Raw genomic sequence first — 24,029 nt, 5'->3', positions numbered from 1 at the left:
ATCTTCTCCTCAGAGACACCTAAGGAAACACTGCTGCTCTGTGAGTCCCCTCCAGGACCAAGGGTGGGGAGGGACCCCTCCAGAAAGTGAGACCCTCAGCTTTCCATTGGGAAGTGGGGTGTGTGTGTGTGTGTGTGTGTGTGTGTGTGTGTGTGTTCGGAAAGGAGCCTGGGAGGTTTGGAAAGATAAAGTAGACGTGTGCTTAGGCAGCACCCCAAGTGAGAATGGGAGGGGATCCTAGAAAATCCCTGTTCCATGTGGCCCTGGGTCTTCTGAGCTGAGTCCTCTGTGATGTGAAAGTTGCCCCAAAAGGCATTTGGGGATGGCCTGGGAAGTAGAGGCTTTCCTGCAGCGGAGCAGGAATTAGCAGGGACTGGGGCGAGCTGGCAGGTCCAGAAACCCTAGAGCAGTGCTGGCCAGCTCGGCTTGGCGGCCCCAGCAGGCAGGGAGAGAGAACAAGCCCTCAGGGCCCAAATCGCAGGGCCGGGAGGGCGCTCATCCAGCCTGGGTTCACTGGCAGGAAACCGAGGCCTGGGCCGGGAAGGAGTTGCCTCAACCCTTCAGTGACAGGGTCAGAATTCCAGCCTCTCAGGAGCTGGGGGAGCGCTCAGAGCGGGTCCCAGCCTGCGCCGACAGCCTGTCTCTGCGCCCCCCCTACCACCCACCTCTCTGCCCTTAGGGCTCTGCGAGTCTCCCAGCTCTGTGCATCTCTCTTTCCCTCCTGAGGAAGGGGAGAGGCTTCTTGCCCCTTCTCACTCGGGGATACCTGTCAGAGGGCCAGGTGGGAAAGCAGATTGAGGCTTGGGAGGGAAGTGGAGGCAGGTCGGGAAGGCCACAGGGCAAGACCTCTGACCTAAGGCTTTGCACCCCCAGGAGAGGGCAAGGGGGCAGTTTCCCCTCCTGGGCCACACCCCACTGACCCCTTCCCAGCAGGCACACACAGCATTCTGGAAAGAGGGTAGAGGAGGCTGCACTCTCGTCACTGCTTAATCCTGAGCCTCAGTCAGTGCTTTAAAAAGAATCGATGTCTCATCCGCTAAAGCCAGGGGTCTGGTTGCTGGAGGCCCAGGAGGTCAGGGATGAGCGCCAGGCCCACCCGCTGTGCCAATCAGGAACAGAGCATCTGGGGAAGGGAGCCAGCGGCTGCTGACGCCAGGGAACGTTAACCCTCGGCTGCTGGGCCAGGGCCACTGTGTCCCAGGAAAGCTGGGGGGGCCTCCCCCACCTAGGGTGGTACCCAGCAGCTCTCCTCTTGAGCTGTGAGGAGGAAGGGGCAGAATGAGCAGGGCAGTCATAGTCTGGGTGCAGGCAGGCCCTCTTCCTCTGGAGGGGCCAGATGGGAAGCCCAAGGGGTGACTGTCCCAAAGGGAGCGAACTTTTAGGAACTGGAAGGAGTAAATGCCCACTAAGATTGACCCTCGGCAGCCTGAGCCCCCTCACACCCCGCCACCAGTCCAAGGATCTCTGATGAGGCCAGCGGGCCCACCTCCCATGGTCACCCAGGTGCTGTGCTCACACCCAGCTCAGAACACAATACACATACACACACACACCACCACGGCCAGCAGGCCCCCCGGGGGAGGTGGGGCCAGGGCAGACCTGGACCGTGTAGAAGCAAACAAGAGAGGGCTGAGGTGGTAGTCTCCTCATCTGCTTCCTTCTTCATGCCCAGTGTCTCCTCAAGTCCAAGCCCCACAGGGACCCCCCAGGTCAGAGGCCTGCCGGCCAGAATTGCACCTGGAGGAGGTGTGAAAGCCATTCCAGAGATTCCACCAAGCGGCCTGGAGCTTCAGCATCGAGGGGCCCTCAGAGCCCTGGTGGTGGCACTGAGGCCCAGATCTGGAGAGACCTCAGTGCAAGAACCCAAAGCTCACAGGCCTTCCGCTCTCCTCATCTGCCTCTCCAGATCATGGGTTCGCTCCCCGATCCCTGAGCCTCCTCAGACCAATTGGATCCAACCCTGCTGGGCACCACCTGGGTGCCCAGACCTGAGCCTCGGGAATACAAAAGAGGACCCCTCTTTGTGATCCCCTTACTAGAAGAAAGGCCGTGTGGCCCACTGTGTCCCCAGCCTCAGCCAAGGCCTGGCCTTGAGTAGACGTGTGACATAGGGGTCAAGAGAGCTCGGAGTGGGCAGACCTGGGTGCCAGTCATCGCCCCACCAACCAGCTCCGTGACCTGGGCAAGGACTTCCCCTCCTCATGAGTAGAATGGGGTCATAACGGTGCCGTGTCATTTGGGTTGCTGTAGGCACCAGGGACAGTGCATTTGAAAACTTCTAATGTGGGGGCCTGGCACACAGTAAGCACTGACTGTTGTGGCTTTTAATTCACTTACAATCTGTTGAAGAGTCAAGATGCTCAGATATGAAATAATTAAATAGTAAGAGAGGCATATTCTGGATCAGAGCTAAATTGTGGAGTGCAGAAAAAAATACAAAAGGGATTAGAGGAGAGAAAATTCCAGGTGGCCGTAGTTTTTCATCAGGCCTTCTTAGAGAAATTATGTCTAAGGTTTACACAGTACTCACTGTGCGCCAGGCACTCATCTCACCTTCGCGACAACCCTGGGAGGTCCGTAGGCCCATTTTACAGATAAGGAATCAAGTCATGGAGTCTTGCCCAAGGTCACATACTTGTAAACAGGAATGAGAGGTTTGGCTCACACCCAGGGGCTTGGACCCAGAGTCTCCACACTCAGCCATCAGGCTAACCTAAGCTTTCTCAGGTTGGGCTTTGAGCCATGAGGAGAGTTAAGCAGACCAGGAGGAGGGGAAGGGTTCTCCGGGTGAGGAGACCAGCGCAGGCAAAGGCTTGGAGGTGAGACTGAGTGTGGCACATGCACACAGAGTGAGGACACCTGCCCATCTGGAGTCGTAGAACAGCCCTCGGACATCGCTGTGTTCAGTCACTCATCATCTGGGAAGCTGAGGGCCGGGGAAGGGAAGGCCTCGCCCCAAGGTCACACGGTGAGGCAAGGGCAGGGCCGCAGCTGGAAGCCGGGGGCTGTCCCCCGATGTGGGCCTCTGCTCACTCTGCTGGGGAGCGCGTGGGGTGGGGATAAGCCAGGCTCAGAGCACGAAGTCTGCCCCTGTCACCTTGGCCAGGTTCCCCTCGCTCTCAGGCCTCGGCATCCCCGTCTGCCCACAAACCTCCCGGAGCTGCTGGGAGGACCACACGGGGGAGGGAGGGGCAGACGCCCGGTGGGGTGACCGTTCACTTGGCTTGGCAGGTTGTCGCTCTCGCAGCCATGACTCTGCCTCACAGCCCTGGAAGTGCGGGGGAGCCCCGGCCCCCCCAGACCGTGGAGGTCCATAGGCGGGAACACCGCCGGGAGGAGGAGCAGAAGGAGGAGCGGCAGCATAGCCTGCAGATGGGCTCCTCGATGCGGAGGAAGACCTTCCGCAGCAGGTGGGAGCATCAGGGACCCACCCCTGCCACTGTGCTACCCCGAGGGCCCCCGGTCTGAGGGGGGAGGCCCAGCCCTGCTTTGTGGAGACCCCAGTCTGAGGGGGGAGGCACGGCTCTGCCTTCTGAGACCCCAGTTTGAGGAGGGAGGCACAGCCAGGCCTGCGAATACCCTGAGGCTGAGGTGGAAGATGCAGCCCTAATCTCAGGGAACCCCCAGCCAGAACCCCGGCCGAACCTGCAGGAGCCACTGACTCTCTTTTCCCGGGCAGCGAGGAGGAGTATCAGTTCAGCGCCGCAGACTACGCCCTCGCAGCCGCCCTGGCTCTGACGGCCTCCTCAGAGACCTCCTGGTAAGTCAGGTGATCTTTCCAGAGAGCCCCGGGCTGAGAAGGGGCCATCTGGTCCAGTCCCCTGCCTCCCTACTGGCCTCCCGCTGAGCTTAAAAAACCACATCCAGAATAAGGGGCTAGACAGAGGTTTAAGCCCAGGGCTGTCTGACCACAGAGCCGCCACGCTACCCTCTGGATGCGTCCACAGGCACCAGTGAGTGACACCCCTAAAAGTGGGGATAAATGGGGGTCCCCACTTTATCGTCAGGCTTCACAGGGTAGGGGAGGGGGAGAGGAGGAGGAATTAAAGCAACTCCAAGTTTCAAACACGAGTCCCGAGACTGGAAGGCCCCTCAGCTTGAGAGCATCAGGAGGCCATGTCCTGGTCCTGGCTGACCTGAAGCAAGTCACCGAGCCTCAAGTCCCTGCCCTGTAAAATAGGGAGACTAATGCCTGTCCATCTGGTCGTAGTGAAAATGAGAGGAACAACGGCTTGTGAAAAGAGCCTTGAGAACTGTATCAATAGTTTTATTATGCACCTACTGTAAGCGGGACCCATTCGGGGTATTTTGGAGGCAAGACAGGATTTAAAAGTAGCTCTTGTCCTCAAGAAGCTTAAAATACAGCTGGCAAAACTGGACGTGGGGATGGAACGGGCTGGGATGCCCCCCACCCCCGGGCCATCGGCCCCTGAAGGCCTCTGTGGCCGCAGGGAGGCCCAGCTGAGGCGCCAGACCTCCACCGTGGAGCTGGAGGAGCGAGGGCAGAAGCGGGTGCGCTTCGGCAACGAGTGGGAGCAGACGGAGATCGCCTTCCTGCGGACCCAGTGGCTGCTGCGCCAGAGACGCGACCGGAAGGCACTGAGACGGCTGGTGAGGGGGAGGCTGGGGAGCCCCGGGACCCTGGGACCTGTGACCCATCACACATGCCACCCACCTCACCCTACCCCCTTCCCAAGAGGCAGCTGGACCTCCGGGAAAGAGCCAGGCCCTGGACTCAACCCAGGCTTGAATCCTGGTGTCCCCACCCTCTAGCTGTGTGACCTTGGGCAGACAATGAGTCTTCCTGAGCCTCGGTTTTCTCATCTGTAAAATAGACGTATGTGGTTGTACCAACGATCAGTGTCAGGACAGGAATTTAAAGAGATTGGGCTTGTAAAGTGACTTTCCCTATGCCTAGAACACAGAAGACCCTCAGGAAACACTCTTCTTGACAAGTGTCAGGCCTCTGAAGCCACCCTTTGTGCCCCCCTCCGCCAGGCAGGAGAGCAATAGCTAATACACAGGCTTTCTCAGCTCTCATGTTTTTCACATGTTAACTCATGTAATCCTCACTACAGCCCATCACGAGGGGGGTACTATTATTATCATCCCCATTTTACAGATAAGGAAACTGAGGACTTCTCTATGATCTCACAGCTAGTAAGTCGCAGAGTTTGGCCTTGATCCCGGGCCAGCTGGTTCCAAAGCCTGTGCCCTGCCCCCTGGGCCACACTGCCTGTCAGCTGCTGTGAAGGGGGCTCCAGCCCACGTGGGTCTGACTCCAGAGCCTGGGTGTCAGGGGGAGGGTGACAGTGAAGTTGAGGGGGGAGATAGTGCCCTGACTCATAGGAGTCACAGACCTCTCCCGCCTCCAGACAGAGGAGAAGGTCCAGGAGGCCAGGGAGCTGAAGGAGCTGTGTTCTGGCCGGGGGCCCTGGTTCTGGATCCCACTGCGCTCCCACGCCGTCTGGGAGCACACCACGGTCCTGCTGACCTGTACTGTCCAGGCCTCGCCACCGCCCCAGGTCACCTGGTAAGCCACTGGGGCGGCAGAGAAGGGTCCTCACCCTCCTCCATGCTCTGAGCCTCCGGGGGTACGTGAGTGTGAGTTCCTCACGGCCGACACCTCCCTTCCAGGGGCCCAGTCCCTTCCCCAGAAGTTCTTGCTGCCTTAGAAAAGCTGCAGACCCACAGACCCTGAGCTCTGCCCGCCCCCCAAGCAGAGCAGCAGCTGCTGGAGGCTCAGGAGAGGTTATTCTTAGCCGCCTCGCAGCCAGCCTGGGGCTGGAAGGCTGGACCACCGGGGAGCCAGACTTGTAAAAATATGATTGTGGTGGCACGAGAAGGCAGCTGCTCTGAGCTGGGCATCTCTGGAGTTGGAGGATGATGGCGGGAGGCAGGGTAGAGGGCAGGCAGCAGGAGAGGAGGTGGGGAGGGCGGGGGGTGGGGGGTCCCCAGTGAAAGGAGTTCAGGCCTGGGGGGGATCCCTGCACTCCAGGCCTTGCTCGTGCTCTCTCTACTAACCCAGCATGTGGTCTCAACTATGACTCGTAACCATTCTGGTCCTGCCTCACTTTCCTGTTCTGTAAAATGGGTTGAAGACCTCCTGTCCAGCTTGTATGCGGTGAGGATTTAGTGCCACAACAACGTGGAAGCCCTCAGAACTTGAAAGGTGCTGGGAAAGCAAGAGATGCCATTCCTGGGACTGCAACCATAACAGAACCACGGAGTCCAGGCCTAGCTGGTAGAGGCAGGGGGAGGTGGCAGGTGTCTCCTGAACTGGCCTGGTGGAGATGGGGTGGGCGTGGCCATGTGTGGGGTCTCAGTTCTACCACAGAGGGAAGCGTGTCATTCACGCAGCTGAGCCCACTGTTTACTGAGCTCCCCCCGGGTCTAAGGCCCATCGTCAGTCACACTGGGGGACAAGGAAGAGATTTCAACAAACATTCACCAGCAGCGTCATGTGTCCCAGGCCCTGACTCGGGCACTGAGGGGTAGAAATGACCCAGACACAATGTCGCCTCAAGGAACGCTCAGCCCAGAGGAGAAGTACATTTGTGGGTGATGTCTGAGGTGAAAGAGTGGAGGGGAGGAGGCGGTGGCTCCCGCCTCCTGGAAGATCCAAGAAGGCTTCTCAGAGGAGGTGACATGTAAGCCAGATCTTGAGGGTGAACAGACCACAGTCTAATTGGCGAGAGAAGATAAGCACAGAAATAACCAAGATCACAAAGGAAACAGCAACATCTTACACTTGAACCCGCTTGGCGTTGACCCAGCTCTTTTCTCTCATTTGAGCCTTGGGCTACCCATGAGGGAGGGACTGTTATCCCCATGTCACAGGTGAGGATATCAAGACTCAGAGAGGTAGTGTGACTCGTCTAAGGTCACAGAGCCAGTGTGAGCCAGGATTCAAACTCAGGCCTCTCACCTCCCAGCCCATAGCTCGCTCTACCGACCTAGAGGGTAGGAAAGTCATCATTACAGTTGTTTTTTCCTTAAAGCACACATAGTCTTCAGAAGGCAGGAAACAGAAAGCACAGAGGCCAGGAGCAATTAAGAAAGGCATCTTGAGGGAGGTGGCACTGGGGCTGGTCATTGCCAGATGGCATTCACTCAAACAAGTGTGCCAGACACCATGCTAGGTGCTGGAATTCGCGGGGACCGAGGCAGACCCTGACTGCAAGTCGCTGGTCCAGTAGGAAGACTGCTCCCACCAGCTGGACTGGGCTGGGGAGGGTCAGCACCGCAGCTGTCCTGGCCGGGCAGCCAAGGCCTGCCCTGCCCCGGCCCTGAGGCCCACATCTAGGGCATTCCACAGGACCATCTTGGGAGGAGGACTCATTTCCACCCCTGCTAGCCGGTTGCCACAACAGGACACTGAGCGTTCCCTGTCAGTGGCGGAAGCCAAGGCCTGGCCCACCTCCAGCCAGAGGGAGTCAGATGGCCCCTGGGGCTCCTGGCTTTGGGGACCTGGTTTTCCCTCATCAATCACTCAGGCAGGGCTGCACATGGTCCTGGGACTGGCCTCCAGAGCTCTGTCCAGGCCCGGGAGAGACCCAGCCCCTCGGTTAGGAGGAAGAGGCTGACTCAGAGGGCTTGTGAGGCAAGTCCATTCATTCAGCAATTATTGAGCACTTCCCGAATGCAGGGGCAACAGCAGGGGAAGGTAGGCAAGGCCCACTCCGGCCATGTTTACGCTGCAGAAGTGGGCCCTGATTCTACCTGGTGTCAGAGTCAATCTCCAAGGCCAAGCAGCCTTAAAAAGTAAAATCTGACATCAAAATATGGGCAAAAAAATCCAGATAAATAATAAAAATCTCACTCTTTTATGAGGACCTCTCTGAGCCAGGCTCTGGGCTCGGCACCTCGCCTCAGTTGTCTCTTTAATGCTGTTTTAGTATTGGCTGCCGCTCAGGCTCATCCGTGCAGCCCCTGCCTCCATGGGCCTGACAGAAGCCCAGAGAGACGGCAAGATGAGCGCTGAGCTCCCCGGCTGCCCTGGCCGTGCCCAGAGCTGCAGCTGTTGCTTTTTCTGGCCAGGCAGCTGGCCAGGCTGAGGTGTCTGGAATGTTCCTGACAGGTGTGGGTTGGGGGACCTGACTTTGGTCCCCAGGCCTGGGAGAGGCGGAGAGATTGGGTGCCCAGATCAGGCACCGCTCTCCCCACAGGATACTTAGATGGGCTGGTTTCAGAAGACAGTGCAGACTGGGGGCTGCGTGGTGGGGCATGCTCATGGGCTGTTTGGCTGCCATGGAGACAAACAGGGTGCGAAGGGAGCCAGGTCAAAGGAAGGCGATGCAGGGAATCTGAGACACCCTCTCTCCGCTGAGGCCTCCTCTTCAACCTCAACCACCACTGGGGCAGACTGTTCATGCAACGGCTTCATGGACACAGAGGCCCAGAGAGGGAGACTGACTTGCCCAAGGTCACACAGCAAGCTGCGTCAAGAACCCAGGCCTCCTAAGTTTCAGATCCTCACTCGCCAGCCCTGACTCCTCAGGTCTGCAGACCCCATAATGGGCTGTGGACAAAGACAAGGCCACTTCACTGTCCAGTGCCCAGGGCAGACAGAACAAGACCCCAGAGTTCACAGAAAACACACAGGGGTAACCAGGTGCAGAGGGCGATCCACTGGGCCACCCTCAGGAGTCACCTGGCGAGTTAAAAAAATAATGCCCAGGTCCCAACCCGAGAAATTCTGATTTCATTGATCTGGGATGCAGCCTGGGCACGGAGATTTTTTTAACGGCTTAAATAAGATAGACATTTATTTGTCTTTCATGTAAGCGCCTGATGTAGACAGGGTGGAGCTGCTGTGGCAACTCCACTCTCAGATTCCTCCGGGACTCAGGCCCGTTCCGCTCACTGCTGGAGGGCGCAGCCCTGGTCTTCCCTACAAAAGACGGCAGTCCTCACGGCCATATTTTCGCTGCAGGATGGAGGGAAAGATGACACAAAAAGGGGCGGAATCAGCCTCGTGGCACTAGTGCTTATCTTCTGTTGACAATACTTAGTCACCTGCCTACACCCGCAGACAGGGAGGCTAGGAAATAGGTTATACATTTAGTGCCTCAGTGATATATTTTATTCCATTAGAATAAGAGGAGAATGGCTATTGGAAAATAATTACCAGCTTCTGATACAAATTCCCAAAGACTTCTCTCAAATTGGGCGTGAAGATTTTTAAAGCTTCCTCTGGTGATTCTAACGAGAGCCAAGATAAGGAACTGCTGTTCTGAGGTAGCGATGGGGGTACTTTCCTTGGCAACCCCTCTCACAGAGGAGGAAAAAGCTGGGGCCTGGTCCCTAGAGGTACCCCCCTGGGGCCTCCCCCTGGCAGGGGGAGGAGCAGCACCCCTATTTATAGGCTCCCTCTTCTCTGCCCCGCAGAAGGGGAATGAACTCTTGAGCATCTGTAATGTCCAGGGCACCGGACAAAAGCTTTACACATCTTACCCCATTAAATCGTCACAGCAACCCTACGAGGTCAGTGCTATTATTACTCCCATTTCACAGATGAGGACAACTGAGGTTCAGAGCAGTGAAAATGCTGCCCTGGGTCACATAAGCCAGTAAGCTGCACAAAGCTGAGGTTGCAATCCAGATCTGAGAGGCTCGGGATCCTTCCCACTCGAAACCACACTGCCTGCCACAGACCACTGTGTCTCCACAGGTACAAAGACGACATGCGAATTGATCCCCGCCTCTTTCCTCCCGGAAAGTACCGAATCACCAACAACTACGGGCTGCTGACCCTGGAGATTCGGAGGTGAGACTGTGAGCCTCGGAGAGACCCACGACCCCCAGGTCCCAATACCACGGAGGCCAGAGCAGCATTCCCAACCCTTCCTCGGAGCTCTTTCCCAAGTTGGCCTCATCTTCAGAAGTATCTGGGGTGCTCGTTAAAATATCGATTCGTGGGATGGACACTCCTCTCACCCCCAGAGATTCAGATTAAGCAGGTTTGGAGCGGGACCCAGGAATTGGTGTCTAACACACACCCCAAGGGATTCCATTGTCTTGAAATACACGCTGAGAAATTCGAACTCAGAAGCCAACAGCAAAGACTGAATGCTGAGCTAGGCACAGAGGGAGAGCTCCTTGCTGGGGGAGAGAAAACACAAATCCTTACACACACACACGCGTGCATGCACACACACAAAAGTGCAAGGGGAAGCAGTTGGAGGGGAGAGAGTTAGGCCTTTCAGGAGGCAGTGAGTCTCCAGCATGGTTTTGAAGGAAGAGGCCACGTGCACAGAGGAGGCCGTACGGGAATATGAAAGCCCAGTCCTCCCCAAGTGTGCGTTACTCACACGAGCTGCCACGTGTTGAATTCCTCCGGTGCCAAGCCCTGTGCTGAGGGCTTCATGCATTTGACCAACAGTGCCCACCACCGTTCCTGCAGGGAAGCATTGTTAGGGCCACGTTACAGGTGAGGAAACAGAGGCTCCAAAAGGGTAAGGGTCTCACACGGCTTGTCCAGGGCAAGGCCTGGGTGTGAGCCAGTTCTCTTCATCCGGGTTCTTTCCTACACCAAACCCTCCACCTCAACCAACGTGAGCATCAGAGACACAGATCTGAACAGGATATTGATCCTGCCCCCCAGAGCAAAGTGGGGATACGTGGACATAAATACCTGACTGTACGATACTACAAAGGGGGGGTGCCCCGTGGGCTGCGCAGTCAGGGAAGGCGTGCAGGGCTAGGGGAGCCTATAGGGGCAGGTGGGACTGGCCCTTGAAACAAGAAGGACTCCTGCTCTAAGCAGCCAGGGGAAGGGGGGGACACCATGGGGGCGCTCTGCTTGCTGATGGGGGCAGATGTGCCACATCCTACCAACTACTCTCTTTGTCACCAAGGTGCCCCTGGGATGGAGGTGGCCCAAGCCTCCACTGGGAACACGACAGGGTTGGCCTGGCTGGTGGTGAGACCCAGGCCTGAGACTGAGAACACCTGGGCATCTGGCCCAGTGCTGGCCCAGACTGGCAGTATGTCTTGGACAAGTCCGTGCCCTGCTCCTGCTCCAGGATTCTGATCTGGAGGTGTTGACAGGGCAGGAGACCATGCCTGGGAGAGGGCTTGTCACCTTGAAACTGAGTTGAATTCTAGTTGCTGTGTGACTCTGGGCAAGTCACTTAACCTCTCTGATCCTGCAGAGTCAGTAATAACAATCATATTTTCAAAGCGCTTTCACCTGAAGTGGGTTAGGCTGATGTTATGTCCCTAGTTTTTCAGAGGTGGACACCGAGGCATAGAGAGGCACAGTGGCCAGCCCACAGGCACACAGCTTTTCAGAGGTGGGGCCTGAGATAAGCCTGAAGTCTCCCCTCTGAGGCCTTCCTGTTAATCCCCACCTTCCCCCCCCGCAGGTGGGGACTTGAGTTTCCCATGGAGCCCAGCAGTCTTGGGGGGCGCTTCTCCCTCTCTCCTTTTCAGATGCACCATTGAGGACGCCGCCACCTACACGGTGAAGGTGAAGAATGCCTACGGCCAGGCCTCCTCCTTCGCCAAAGTCCTTGTCCGCAGTAAGTCCTCCCATCCCCAACAGGCCAGACCGGCCCTCAGCAAACCCAGGATTAGCAGATGAGGACGTGGGTCTGCGGTCAGACTCAAGGAAGGGCCATGGCACAGGGGCATTTAGCCTGGGATCAGGTGACCGGGGCAGCCACGGAGACTCTCGCTCCCCTGGGGCCTTCGGAGCAAGTGAGAGTTGCCTCCTCAGGCTGCACGACCTGCATCGCTGTTCAGGGGACCCCACCTGCCAGTCTCCAAAGAGCGTGCTCATCCCCTCGGGGGGGCTCAGGTCCAGAGCCAGCTCAGGGCCTCTGGGGGGGTGGCCTGGCCCTGCCAGCCCTGCTGAGGGGTCCTCAGTGGCAAAGACAGAGCCCTACCAACTCCCCTCCTGACCCCCACTGCCCCATCTGGCTTCTGGTGCATATTTCCCAGTGGGGCTCAGGCCCCTCCCTGGAGGTGACCCCAAGGGCATCTGACATCACAGCATAAAGCAGGGGAGACGCTCAGGAGTCAGCTGGACCTGAGTTCACGTGTTGGCTGTGCCGCTGACTGGCTGTGTGAGACTGGGCAAGCCACTTCACCTCTCTGAGCCTCCTCGTCTGTAAAGGGACTCCTACTACCTCCCTCAGATGCTCCTGTTGATTAAATGAGATGGTCCAGGTAAAGCTTGGCTGTAGTGGGATCTTGGGAAGGGGTAGCTCTCCCTCTCCCACCCCATGACCAGGGCAGAGCACAGCCCAGGAGGCCACACCTCTGAGCCCGGGAGAACGCTGTGCCTTGCTCTCGGGGCCCCTGAGAGAGAAGCTGCGTGTGTGCATGAACACACACACTCACACACGCTCACTCTCCCTGGGCAGCAGCCAACCCCTCCTCCCCTCCTCTCAGCAGACCTTATTAAACTGTCCTTCACGGTCCTCTCCACGCCTCTGCCCTGTTCCTCAAATAGCTCTTGGGAGGCAGCTGTCCCCACTGCCAGGCCATGCTCTCTGCGGAATTTGAGCCATCCCTATAGGCTGTGCCCAGAGTCAAGCCCAAGGTCAGGCATCAGGGCCCTGCCTCCCTCTGTCCATCCACATTCCCATCACTTCGTCCAGATCCCCGCCCCTCCTTCCATCAAGACCAGCAACTCCAGGATCCACCAGGCTTCTTCTTGGCCCCCAGGCTCCAGCTAGGCTCCCACTGAGAGCATCTACTCACCACCACTACCACCCCTCCCCTGCTCTCTTCTCCATAGCAACTGCAGTGGTCCTAGTGGAAGGCCCTGGGCTGGGAGGCAGGAGCTCTGGGTTCTAATCCTGAGTCTTCCACTGACTCTCTGTGTGACCTTGGGCAGTCTCCTGGCCCTCTCTGGGCCTATCTCAGGAAGGGCCTTTCCAGGGACCGGTGTCCACATCATGGCTTCAGGCTAGCTGGGTGATTATGCCTCAGTTTCCTCATCTGTATGAGAGGATTATAACGGCACCAACAGGCAGGGCTGTCGTGAGGATTAATCAAGTTAATAAGCAGAGCACGGTATGCACCATGTGAACGAAGGCTGTTATTACTCTTCTCTGGTGGTCGGTGTCCTCATCTTGGATTTCACCCTTAACTCCAGGTGGCTCTCTTAGCACTGCCCCTTCCCCTGCCTGCTCTCCCTGACCCCACCAGACATCCCAGTCTGACCAGGCTTAACCTCTATGAAGACAGTGTGTGATCCTGGCAGTGAGTCTGGGCAGAGGAAGGAAGCCACCGTTTATTAAGCCCTGACACACGTCAGGCTCTGGCTGAAGGCTTCATTCGTGTGAATTCACTTGTTCAGAACCCCACCACTGTCAGGTAGGAATCGCTGTCCCCATGTTACCAACAAATGGGTAAAGGAACTTTCACCAGCCAAAGGGGGAGCCACTAATAGACCAGGACTCGAACCACACCCAAGCCCATGCCTCCAAAATCTAGTAGGAATGTGGGGTCTGAACCTTCTCGAACTCCATTTGCTCTGGGTTTTCAGCTTACCTGGGGAAGGACGCCGGTTTTGATTCGGAGATCTTTAAAAGTAAGGAGGCTGGGGGAGGGACGGGCCTTCGGGGGGGGAGGGCATCTGGGGCTCCTCGTCAGGCTTCCCCAAAGCCCCCTTCAGAATATAGCCACCCACTGCCCACAAAGGGATGTCCGTGTGGGATTTGCCTTTGAGTTGTTAACACTTGCAGACTGGCTTCTGGGGGTCCCAGAGCACCCAGAGCCGCCCCAGCTGCTGAGCTGTCCAGTGGCCAAAACTGAGTGGGTGAGGCAAAGCCAGACAGACAAATGGACACGGCCTTTGGATATTTGCTATTTCAGCTCACCTGGTCCCCACCTAGATGAATCTTTTCCCCCCACCACTGCCCCCCAGGACCAGGGCCCTCTTCTCCTTGTTAAGACCACCTCAGGAAATGTGACCCTGACCCAGAGGAGTGGGGACCCTCCCATCTAAGCCCCAGGCTAGGCTGGCGACCTCAGAAGACGTCTGCCCTAAATTTCTGTTCCCACCCTAGGACTGATGTTTGGTGCCAATGTGGAATTCACATCAGTGCTGAAGCCAGTCTTTGCCCGTGAGAAGGAATCCTTCTCCCTGTCCTGCGTCTTTTCAGAAGATGTGTTAGACGCCGAGCAGAACATCCAGTGGTTCCGAGACGGTGAGGACCCCAGTCCCAGCCCCCAGCCTTCAGAGGCAGAGATGGAAACCAGAGGGGTCTAGAGCCCCGGCTCCATCCCTCCATCCCTGGGACACCCCCACAGGGAGACAGAAACTCAGCTGGGCCCCTCCCCCCACCAGCACGAGCTGAGCTACGGCTGCGGAGGAGGCAGGGAAAGCAGGGCACAGCCAGGTGGGTTCAGACCAAGGTGCCCTACAAAGGGTCACCAAGCACCTAGGTGTCAGGCCCTGTGCTGGGTGCTGGGGCAGGGTAGGCGCAGATGTGCCTGAGCTCACGGGGCTCTCCGTCTGGGAGGAGGGAGGAAGCCAGAGCACAATTGTCACCTCTGCTCGCTGTTGCGAGCCTGCGGTGGTCAGGCACTGGCTCGGCCCTTTACGTCTGTGGGCTCCTCAGCACCACCCCAGGGGGGAGTGATGGCAAGAGAAGCAACGGGAACAGAGGCCAAGGCCAGGAGGCAAGACTGCGCGAGTGTCAGCGCAGGCTGTGACTGTCGCAGCGGGCTTTTCAGAGTCGGGGTGGGTGCAGGTGAATAACTGCTGCTCATGAGCTGGAAGCCCTCTGGGCATGTCGTGGGCAAGGCTGGAGAAGGCTGGTCAGCTAAGGCAGGAAGAGGTGGCCCAGCCAGGGAGGAGGAAAGCTGGACCTCCTGCCCCATCCGTGACCAGGCCTGCAGCCAAAGGACAAGGAGTACAGCCCCCTCCCCAGCGCCCCGCCGCTTTGAGCCGAGGGAGGCTGCACCTGCTCAGCGCAGAGGGCGGAGGAGTGGGGAGGCCATAAGGAGCCCGAGAAACAGCTGCACCAACAAGGCTGAGATGTTTTCCCAAACCTGCAGACCTTCCAGAATAGAGGTGCTGACAGGAGGGAGGGGCCCTCAAGTGGGACAAAGAGCAGGATGGCCCAACAGTGTGGCCTCAGGGCAGGGCCCACACCCTGACCCCAGAGCCCCTTCACTGAGTCCCTATCCCGCTCACTAAGGTCCCCCCTACTGAGTCCCCACTCTCCTCACTGACCCCCACCCCCCTCAACGAGCCCTCTACCCTCCTCGCTGACACCCCAGCTCTCTCAATGAGCCCCTAACCCCTTTCCTGAGCCCCCACCCCCTCAACAAACCCCCACTCCTTTCATTAAGCTTACAATCCCCACCCACTGACCCCTCACCACCTTCCTAGAGCCCCCAGACCCCCACAGAGCCCCTAACCCTCACACAGGTCCCCATTTCTCTTGTTCCCACTTCCTCACAGAACCTCCAACTCCTCACTGAGCTGCTGACGGTTTCTGTAAACCCTAATTCCCCTGCTGAGCCTCCAGCCCCTTTCCTGGACCCTGCCCCACTGCCCAAGCCTTCTGCAGAGGAGAGTTCAGCGGCCACATTGGCAAAGCCCTGGAGGTCACCGCCCCCACCCCAACACCCCAGCTGAGCCTCAGGCCATAGCCACGCCAGCCACGCCTCTGCCTAGACCCCCAGGGCGTCTATGGGTTCCCAGGTGAGGCCAGGATCCCCCACAAGCTCACACCGGACCCGTCTGCTACGCAGGGAGGCTACTGAGGTCCTCTGCTCGGCGGCAGACCCTCTATGCAGACCGCCAGGCATCCCTGAAGGTGTCCTGCGCCTACAAGGAGGACGAGGGACTCTACACGGTCCAGGTGCCTTCGCCCTTTGGTCCCCGGGAGCAGAGCACCTATGTGTTTGTGAGAGGTGAGAGAGTGGAGTTGGGGGGCAGAGGGCAGCTGGAGGCAGAGACCAGGGCTCTGCCCTTGACTGATTTGCTGTGGGACCTTGGGCAACTGCCCTCCTCCTTGGGGCCTCAGTTTCCCTGCTATGAATGGGGGTGTTGGGTTAGAGTCTCCCTGAGAATCCCTGTGGCGTCCTATGACCCTCCAAAAGGACACAGCCTGAGAGTCTCAGACTTGGTGGGAGCTGGGAAGGGAAGGCTGAACATGGGCAGAGATGATTCTAGACCCTGGTTGATTTCTGCCTCCTAGCTTTGCCACTCTATCTGGGTGACCTTGGGCAAGTCACTTTTCTTCTATGAGACTCAATTTTCCCATCTACAAGATGGAGATTTGCTCTGGGGCTCAGAGATTAATTATGCCAATTGTTCAAGGGCGTGGTGTAGAATGAGCCCCTAATAAATGGTACTCCCACCAGCCCCCAGATGCTGTGTTTAAGAGGAGGAGGCTATTATTCAGGTCCTGGTCCTCCAGATCAGAACTGAGCCCCTGGAGGGTTAATGAGAAGAGGATGGGGGGGAGGAGTGGGAGGGGCTTGTTGCCAAGTGGACGCTGACTGAGAGCCTCCCCCATCCCCCTGTATCTCCCCACCCCTGGGTTTTAGATGCTGCAGCTGAGAAGCCAGGGGCCCCAGGTTCCCCCCTGAATGTCCGATGCCTGGATGTGAACAGAGACTGCCTCATCCTGACATGGACCCCACCCAGCGACACCCGGGGCAGCCCCATCACAGGCTACTTGGTCGAGCTGTGAGTCCGCCTCTGGAGTGGCAGAGCCCCTGCGGGTAGATGGCTCTGTGAAGACCACAGAGTGGGGGCCACAGGAAAGAGGGGGCCCCATGCCTCTCCTCAAAACAGGGCAGGAGGTAGACCGTGTGGTATAATTTAGGGGCAATAGAAGGGCGTCCACTGATACCTGGAATTTCACCTTCTGACCCTTTACAGCAAGAGCTGACCCTGGAAGGGGTAAACAGTAAGTGCTTGAAGCCTGAGCACATGTGCATTTGCTGGCGACTTTCCTCCCTCAGTGACAGAGATGGAGTAGCACTGACCCCAGAGGGAGGGCCCTACCAGGAAGAGGAGGGCCCAGGACATCCCGCCTCCATGTGCTACCAGCTCAGAGGCCCTAGTTTGAGGCAACACCTCATCCTGCCACTGATGGGGCTCACAGACTATGTACCGGAGCTGCATGCCTTATCTCACTGAATCCCTACAACAACCCCCACCTGAGGGAGAGGGGGACTCCTTAGTGCCCCGTTCTACAAATGAGGAAACTGAGGTTCATGGGGCCATGACTTTGCCCAAAGTGACACTGCTTATTAGTGATGGAGTCAGGATTTGGATCCACCTGTGACCACTGCCCCATCCAGCCAGTAACCTGTGCTGAGGTACTATCTGAAGACAATGATACCCAGAGGGCGCAGAGAGTCTAGACTCTGAGGGTCAATCTGAATGCACGCCGACCTCGGGAGTGGACAGCCCTCAGGTGAATTCCCAACTCAACCACTCATGAGCCGTGTGACCTTGGGCAAGTCATTTCGCTCTCTGTTCCGTAGATCCCTGATTGTAGAGTGAAGGTAATCACGTCTAACTCTGAAGACTGTCAGGATTAAAAGAGATGATGGATGGGAAGGGCACAGCACAGCTCCAGGCACACAGGAAAGCTCCATGAAAGGCACTAGCTATTTTGATTGGCATCATGGTCCGTGGAGGATGACCCCCAACCTCCTGGAGGCCAAGGGCAGGACTTTAATTGGCTGAGATGAGCTGGGGCGGCAGCCCAAGGTGGTGGAATGGCCCTGGTAGAGGCTCAAACTGGGAAGGTGTGAGTCACGGGCAGGGGCTGAAGCCAGGGCCTCTGTCCCACAGGTGCCAGGGCGAGTCTGGGCAATGGGTGCCCTGCCACGAGGCCCCAGGCGGGACCTGTCGGTGCCCAATCCAAGGCCTCGTCGAAGGCCAGAGCTATCGATTCCGGGTGAGAGCCGTCAACAAAGCAGGCAGCAGCCCCCCCTCCAAGGCCTCAGAGCCAGTTGTCATGGGCGACCATGATGAAGCCCGAAGGAAGACAGGTGGGTACAGAGGCCTTGAGGGGACATTCTAGAGCATCAGTCAGGGCGCACTCAGGACTGCCTCACACAGGAGAGAGGTGGCACAGTCCCCGTTCCAAGCCCTATGCCAAGGGAGGAGACACAGCCCAGCACTCGGGAACCCCTAGTCTGATGCAGGAGACACCGCCTCAGGAAACCCTAGTCTGTTGGAGGAGACACAGCGCTGTTCTTAGGAAGTCCTAGCCTGAGGGGGAAGGTACAGCTAGTCTGATGGAAGAAACACAAACCTGTCCACAGGAGATGCCAATCTGAGGGAGGACCACAGCACCTTCTTCAGATGCTCTTAATCGGAAGGAGGAAAACAGCCCTGCTCAGCAGCCCCTAGCCTGGGCAGAAGTGAGGGGACACAGCCCTCTCAGCACTTAGGAGTCAATCTGACTTGGGTTTGCCTCCCAGCTCCACTGTGCCCTAGGTATCTGACCCCAGGCACATTACTTCTCTCTGTCCCCATTTATACCAAGAGGACAGAGCCTCGCTCAGGGTCTGAGAGCAGCGGTGCTCCACTTTGGACCCCTGAGAATACTGGGGCCCAGAGAGGACCTGAGGACACACAGCGAGGGGCCGAGAGGCCAGGACTGGGAACGGGGGAGGAGTCAGCACCCAGAGCGGGGCAGGCCCTGCCCTGATGCCCCTGACCAGCCCCTCACACACCCAGCACCCCTGCTTATCCCCCAACATGCTCCATTCTCCATCCTAGAGATCCCCTTTGGTCTGGGAGAGAAGATCACGGTCAGCACAGATGATTTTGATGGTACGTGTGAACCCCAGCACTTGGCGTCAAGACTCCAGCCCCCTTTATTGTTCTGGAAACTCTGGGTCTCAAACTGGCAAAGAGGCAGAAGCTGTCCATGTGCAGGTGTGGGGAGGTGAGGGTGGTTGGGGTCTAGTCGGAGGAGGCCAGGGTTCTCAGGTGGCTGTGGCCCGTCTTGCTGTGACCCTCCAGGAGGAGGAAGCACTTTGGGGACAGTCCTGGGCAGGACATTGGGAGACCTGGGTTCTGGCTCCAGCTCTGCCTGGCCTTGCTGGGTGACCCGGAGCAAGTTCCTGCCCCTCTCTGGGCCCCAGTTCCCTTTTCTATGAGATGAGAGGCTGAGATTAGGGGTCTCTGAGAGCCCACCCATCTCTGACTCTGACTCAGATGACTCTGATTCTAGACTTTGTGACCATCCCCTCACCCCCGACCAATGTCCACGCCAGTGAGATCCGCGAGGCCTACGTGGTTCTGGCCTGGGAGGAGCCGAAGCCCCGGGGCAAAGCCCCGCTCACATACTCCCTGGAGAAGGTACAGAGACCCCAAGGCCCTAGCCCCAGGCTAGCCTGAGAAATAGACATGCTGTGGGACCAGGGCAGGGGACATGCTAAGAGACCCTGAGAGATCCCTTGGAGAGGCCTTCAGAGAACAGACGAGAATTCCCCACCTGGAAGGGCCTGAGCGTGGCCCTACAGAGAGGCCGGAGGATGGGTTAATGACCTTTTGAAGTTATCTCCAGCCCTGAGAGGCCAGTAGCTGATGGCATTTTCTGAGGCTATTGATGGAAATACACAAAATTGAGACGCAGCCAACAGTAACAAACAGTAAGATCCACTGTTTCCTAGGTACCTCCCACCCTAAGTCTGGCTGGCATCGGGTCACACATCAGGTCAAGCACCTCTTCTTGGCCAGGATCAAGTTGGGAGGGAAGCTAAGCTGGTACCCACCAGCCAAGGTCATCGACCTCCGGCACCCCCAGGGCGTGGGTGGGGGGCTGTGCTAGGAGGCGGTTCTCGCTGGGGTCAGAGTGGGGACAGGTGTCTGGGGAGGAGGACAGCTTGTGCGGAGTGGATCTCACAGTGGAGGGGAGGCAGCATGGCCGAGTGAAAAACAGCTTGTGTTAAGATCAATTCCAATCCTGACTTATGCTGTGTGAGCCTGTTTCCTGAGTTCTCCGAGCCTCGGTTTGCTCCAGCATAGAATGGAGACCCACCCAGTGAGGAAGGGATAAGATGCAGCACACAGCCGGGGCCAGCAGCCCTGGGCCTGTGAACGCTTCCCAAGGGGATGTTCTTGACTCTGATCTCCCTCAAGGAAGAGACCAGGTTTACCTTCTCATTACTCGCTGTGCCCAGAGCAGTGCCTGGCACATAGTAGGTGGACAGTACAGGTTTAGTGAATCAATGAACAAGAAAGTTCCAGGGAGGCGTCTCTGGCTCTGGCTGTCCAGATGGGCCTCTCCCTGCACTCACAGTTGACCCTATTTCTCCGACATAGGAAGGCTACAGAAATTGAGGATTTGTTTCATGAGGCCGTAGAGTATAATGGTGAAGACCTTGAAGCCAGACTGCCTGGGTTCAAATCTTGTCTCTGCTGCTTACTAGCTGTGTGACCTTGGGGAAGATATTTAGCCTCTCTGTGCCTCAGTTTCTTCCTCTGTAAAATAGACATAATAATTTACACACCTTATAGCGTTAACGTGAGGATCAAATTAACTAAGGCACATCAAGACTGAGAACAGAACCTGGCACACAGTAGGTGCTCAGCAAGGTTCACTGGTGTTTATAGCGATTTCTTGGCCTAGCTGTGTTCTAGGCCACTGCAAGCCGGGTGGGCCCTGGGAGGGGAAGACACAGGGAGGGTGGAGGTCAGTGGTGTGCGTGGGTGTGTGTGTGCCCGTGTTTCTAGGTCTTAGCTCTCACGCCCAGATTCAGCAGAAGTGGCCCCTGCATCACCCTCTATCTTCCCAGAGACACGGGATTTATGGCTGCCTTTGGGGCCCCTGAGGCTGTGGAGAGTGAGCAGGTTTGGGGCACCCACACCTGCACTTAAGTACTAATTCCACCCGTTATTAGATGCATGACTTTCAGCCAAGTTAACAAAACTCCCTGAACCTGAGTTTCCTCGTCGGTGGGGAAATTAACACGTACCTTGCAGAGTTATTGTGAGAATTCACCCATTTACTCATTTATTCGTCCCACAAACATAGATTGAGCACCCCCCACGTGACAGTCCTATTCTCAGCCCTGGGGACTCAGCAGTGGATAAAACAGACAAACCCCTGCTTTGTGGAGCTGAGATTTGAGTAGGGGGGTGGGGAGACCCATGATAAAGAAGATAAATCAGTAAAATATTTAGCACATTAGCTAGTGGTGACACTAAGAAGAAAGACAAAAAGCAGGGATGGGATTCAGAGTGTTGGGAGGAAGGGCTGCTGACATTTTAGATGGGGGGCTGGGGAGGCCTCCCCAAGAAGGTGAGTTTTGAATAAAGGCCTAAAGGAAATGAGCCAGCCAGGAGATTTTTGTGGGAAGAACTTTCCAGGCTAAAGGATTAGCAAGTGCAAAGGCCCAGAGGCAGGAGTTGGGCCTGGCACCATCCAGGAGCAGCAGCTGCCATAGAGCATGGTGGGTGGACAAAGGGGGACGTGGGATGTGGCCAGACAGGTAACAGGGGGTTAGACCATGGAGATACTTTTGCTCTGAGGGAGATGTGGGACTGGGGAGGGTTCTAGGCAGACAGGGATGTGATCTGACTTGTGTTGCAAAAGGATCCCTCTGATCATCATTTGGAGGAAAGACTGAATTAGTTTAAAGGTAGAAGTAGGCAGACCAGTTAGGAGGCTATTAAAATAACTCAGGTGAGAGATGCTGGTGGCTTGGATCAAGGTTGTGGCAGGGGACATGAGGATGGTAGGTCATGGTTGGATTATGGATAAATTTTGAAGGTGGAGCCAACTGGATTTGTTGATGGAGCTTATTGGGATGTGAGGGAAAGAGTCAAGGATGGCTCCAAGGATTTTGGCCTGAGCAACTGGAAGGGTGGGGGCCGCTAACCCAGTGTGGGCGGGTGTGGGGACAAGATCCACAGTTCTGAACATGTTGAGTGTGAGCTGAGCAGTAGGCATCCAGGTAGGAATGTCGAGGAGGCAGGTGAATCCAGACCTCAGGTGTTCAGGGGCAGCCTGGGCCAGGGATAGAAGTTAAGGAGAGCATGTATGGGAAGCGCCCAGTACAGAACCAGGCCCAGGCAAGCGCTTAACCAATGTAAGTTTCTCTCCTTGTCACAGTCTGTCATAGGTAGTGGCACCTGGGAGGCCATCAGCTCAGAAACTCCTGTGAAATCCCCGAGATTCGCCCTTTTGGATCTGGAGAAAGGAAAGTCATATGTCTTTAGAGTGCGAGCGATGAACCAGTATGGCATGAGCGATCCCTCAGAGGCCAGCGAGCCCATCGCCTTGAAGGGGAAGCCAGGTAGGTACCTGTGTGATGCAGGAGATGGGGGCAGGCCAGGCCAGGCCAGGCCAGGCCAGGCTGTCAGCATCCAGGGCTCAGGAGCCTGTGGCTGCAGGAACAGAGCCGTGCCCATTTCCCTGTTCCTGACCCCTTCTACCTGTCATGAAGCTGAGAAGCAACTGTAAAGTTTTAGGGCATCAGGAGTCACATTTCTCTGGGCTCATGGAAGTACAGACATTTTTTTCCAGATCAACAATTCACAGGTTGCAGAATCCAGCTGGTCCAGCACAGGAGCTGAGTGTGACCAAGTGGTCCCTCAGTTCTAAAGGACCAACCAGCACCCGATCCTGCCTCATGCAGCCAGGAGTGCGCCTCCTGAGCAGGCCTCCTGCCCCCTCCCTGGTGGGGGCTGAGCTGTCCCACGCCAAGCCCTGGCTCACCAAGTGGGATGCCTCTCATCTGCAGCACAGCATGAGCCTGGGCAAGTCATTTGCAAGATGCAAACTTTTAAGTTCTCACCTGCCAAACCTAATGTTCTGAAGGCCTGGTTATGTCTCCCACCTCTGGCTCCTTCCTGAGTCTCTTAGCTGCAGCTCCATCCTGGTCCCGACTTCCCGGGGTTCCCTTCCTCCTCTGAGGCCTCTGGATTCTGGGGTTCTTCCCTTTTTGATAAGATCAGACGAGATCAGAAGGTTCCTTGCAGCTGCCATCCCCAACTAGTCCTTCAAGGAACCCAGCTGCAGCACTACCCATCCAGGAAAAGCCTGATGTTCTGGTCTGGTTAACATCTAGGCTTGATTTGGGGGCCTGGCCAGTGAGCGGTTTGTGATTGGATGTGGGAGTCTCTGGACCACAAGGCAGCCTTGGGGCAAGGTTCTGGTACAGTTCAGAAAAGAAGAGAGAGCAGAGGAGGGGAGGGGAGGAAAAAAGAAAGGTATTTACTTGTATTATAAAAGTAAAATTATTATACAAAAATTGGAAAATACAAAAAAAAGCAAGAGAGAAAGAAAGAGAGGAGGGAAGGAGAGAAAGGAAGGAAGGATGGAGGGGAGAGAGGGAAAAGAATGCCCCTACTCCCATGAGTCCACTGCCCGGGGGTAACCACTGTGAGTATCTGGGCTTATGGCCTTTTGACCACATATCAATGTATCTTTTTGAAAGTATGATCAAACCATATGTAGAGCTGTGCATTCTACTTTTAAAAATTAACATTATATCACAAACATTTCCTCAGGTCATAAAATCCTCCTTGAAATCATGATTTTAGTATCCGAGGACTGCTCCACACCATGGCTACCCTCTTCTCAAGTTCTTGCCCTTCGATAGAATCAGGTCTCTTGGGCATGTGGGGACCCTGAGTGGCCCCATTCTGGCCTCTCCCCTCCACCCAGCCTTCATCCACTGCCACACTGTCTGCAACCTGAGAGGCTGAAGTTGCTGACGGGACCTTCCTGAGCCGACGACCTCAAGTCTATTTTCAGTACATCCCCTGGGCCAAGTGCAGAGCCTGGCTCAGAGTAGGCACTCAATAAATACCGGATTGTGTTGGATGGATGCTCAGTTCAGCCTTTGCCTGTTGACTCTGAGGCCACCACCAGAACTCAAGGAGTGTCCAGGGGAAAATGGAAGATGAGACTCTAGAATTCATGAGAGAGTAGGGCTGGAGGTAAAGCCTGGGGAGTCACCTGCAAAGAGATGAAGGTTGAAGGCATGGGAATAAGCAGACCCTTGATATGAGAGGAGAGGAGAAAAATGGAGCAAGTCAAGGAATAGAAGCTTGAAGAAGTTCCACATTTGGTGAC

The 24,029-nt window shown here is 56.6% G+C and overlaps 1 protein-coding gene across 1 annotated transcript in view; it reads left to right on the top strand.

Moving 5' to 3' along the window:
* The window catches only part of MYOM3 (myomesin 3), a 48,949-nt gene continuing 24,920 nt past the window's right edge, over nucleotides 1-24,029 (top strand). The window contains exons 1-15 of the mRNA XM_058552052.1: nucleotides 1-40; nucleotides 3,232-3,410; nucleotides 3,680-3,760; nucleotides 4,452-4,611; nucleotides 5,376-5,533; nucleotides 9,674-9,769; nucleotides 11,437-11,525; nucleotides 13,502-13,546; nucleotides 14,025-14,165; nucleotides 15,721-15,882; nucleotides 16,522-16,663; nucleotides 17,783-17,982; nucleotides 18,719-18,772; nucleotides 19,176-19,303; nucleotides 22,062-22,245. Of these exons, the coding sequence (XP_058408035.1) occupies nucleotides 3,250-3,410; nucleotides 3,680-3,760; nucleotides 4,452-4,611; nucleotides 5,376-5,533; nucleotides 9,674-9,769; nucleotides 11,437-11,525; nucleotides 13,502-13,546; nucleotides 14,025-14,165; nucleotides 15,721-15,882; nucleotides 16,522-16,663; nucleotides 17,783-17,982; nucleotides 18,719-18,772; nucleotides 19,176-19,303; nucleotides 22,062-22,245 (1,801 nt within the window). The 5' untranslated portion in view covers nucleotides 1-40; nucleotides 3,232-3,249. The remainder of the gene's footprint in view (nucleotides 41-3,231; nucleotides 3,411-3,679; nucleotides 3,761-4,451; nucleotides 4,612-5,375; nucleotides 5,534-9,673; nucleotides 9,770-11,436; nucleotides 11,526-13,501; nucleotides 13,547-14,024; nucleotides 14,166-15,720; nucleotides 15,883-16,521; nucleotides 16,664-17,782; nucleotides 17,983-18,718; nucleotides 18,773-19,175; nucleotides 19,304-22,061; nucleotides 22,246-24,029) is intronic.

Source organism: Diceros bicornis, chromosome 13 (genome assembly GCF_020826845.1).
Source record: "Diceros bicornis minor isolate mBicDic1 chromosome 13, mDicBic1.mat.cur, whole genome shotgun sequence".
In the NCBI taxonomy this organism is placed as follows: domain Eukaryota; kingdom Metazoa; phylum Chordata; class Mammalia; order Perissodactyla; family Rhinocerotidae; genus Diceros; species Diceros bicornis.
The sequence above is the reverse complement of the archived record's forward strand: the minus strand, read 5'-3'. Positions and strand labels throughout refer to the sequence as shown.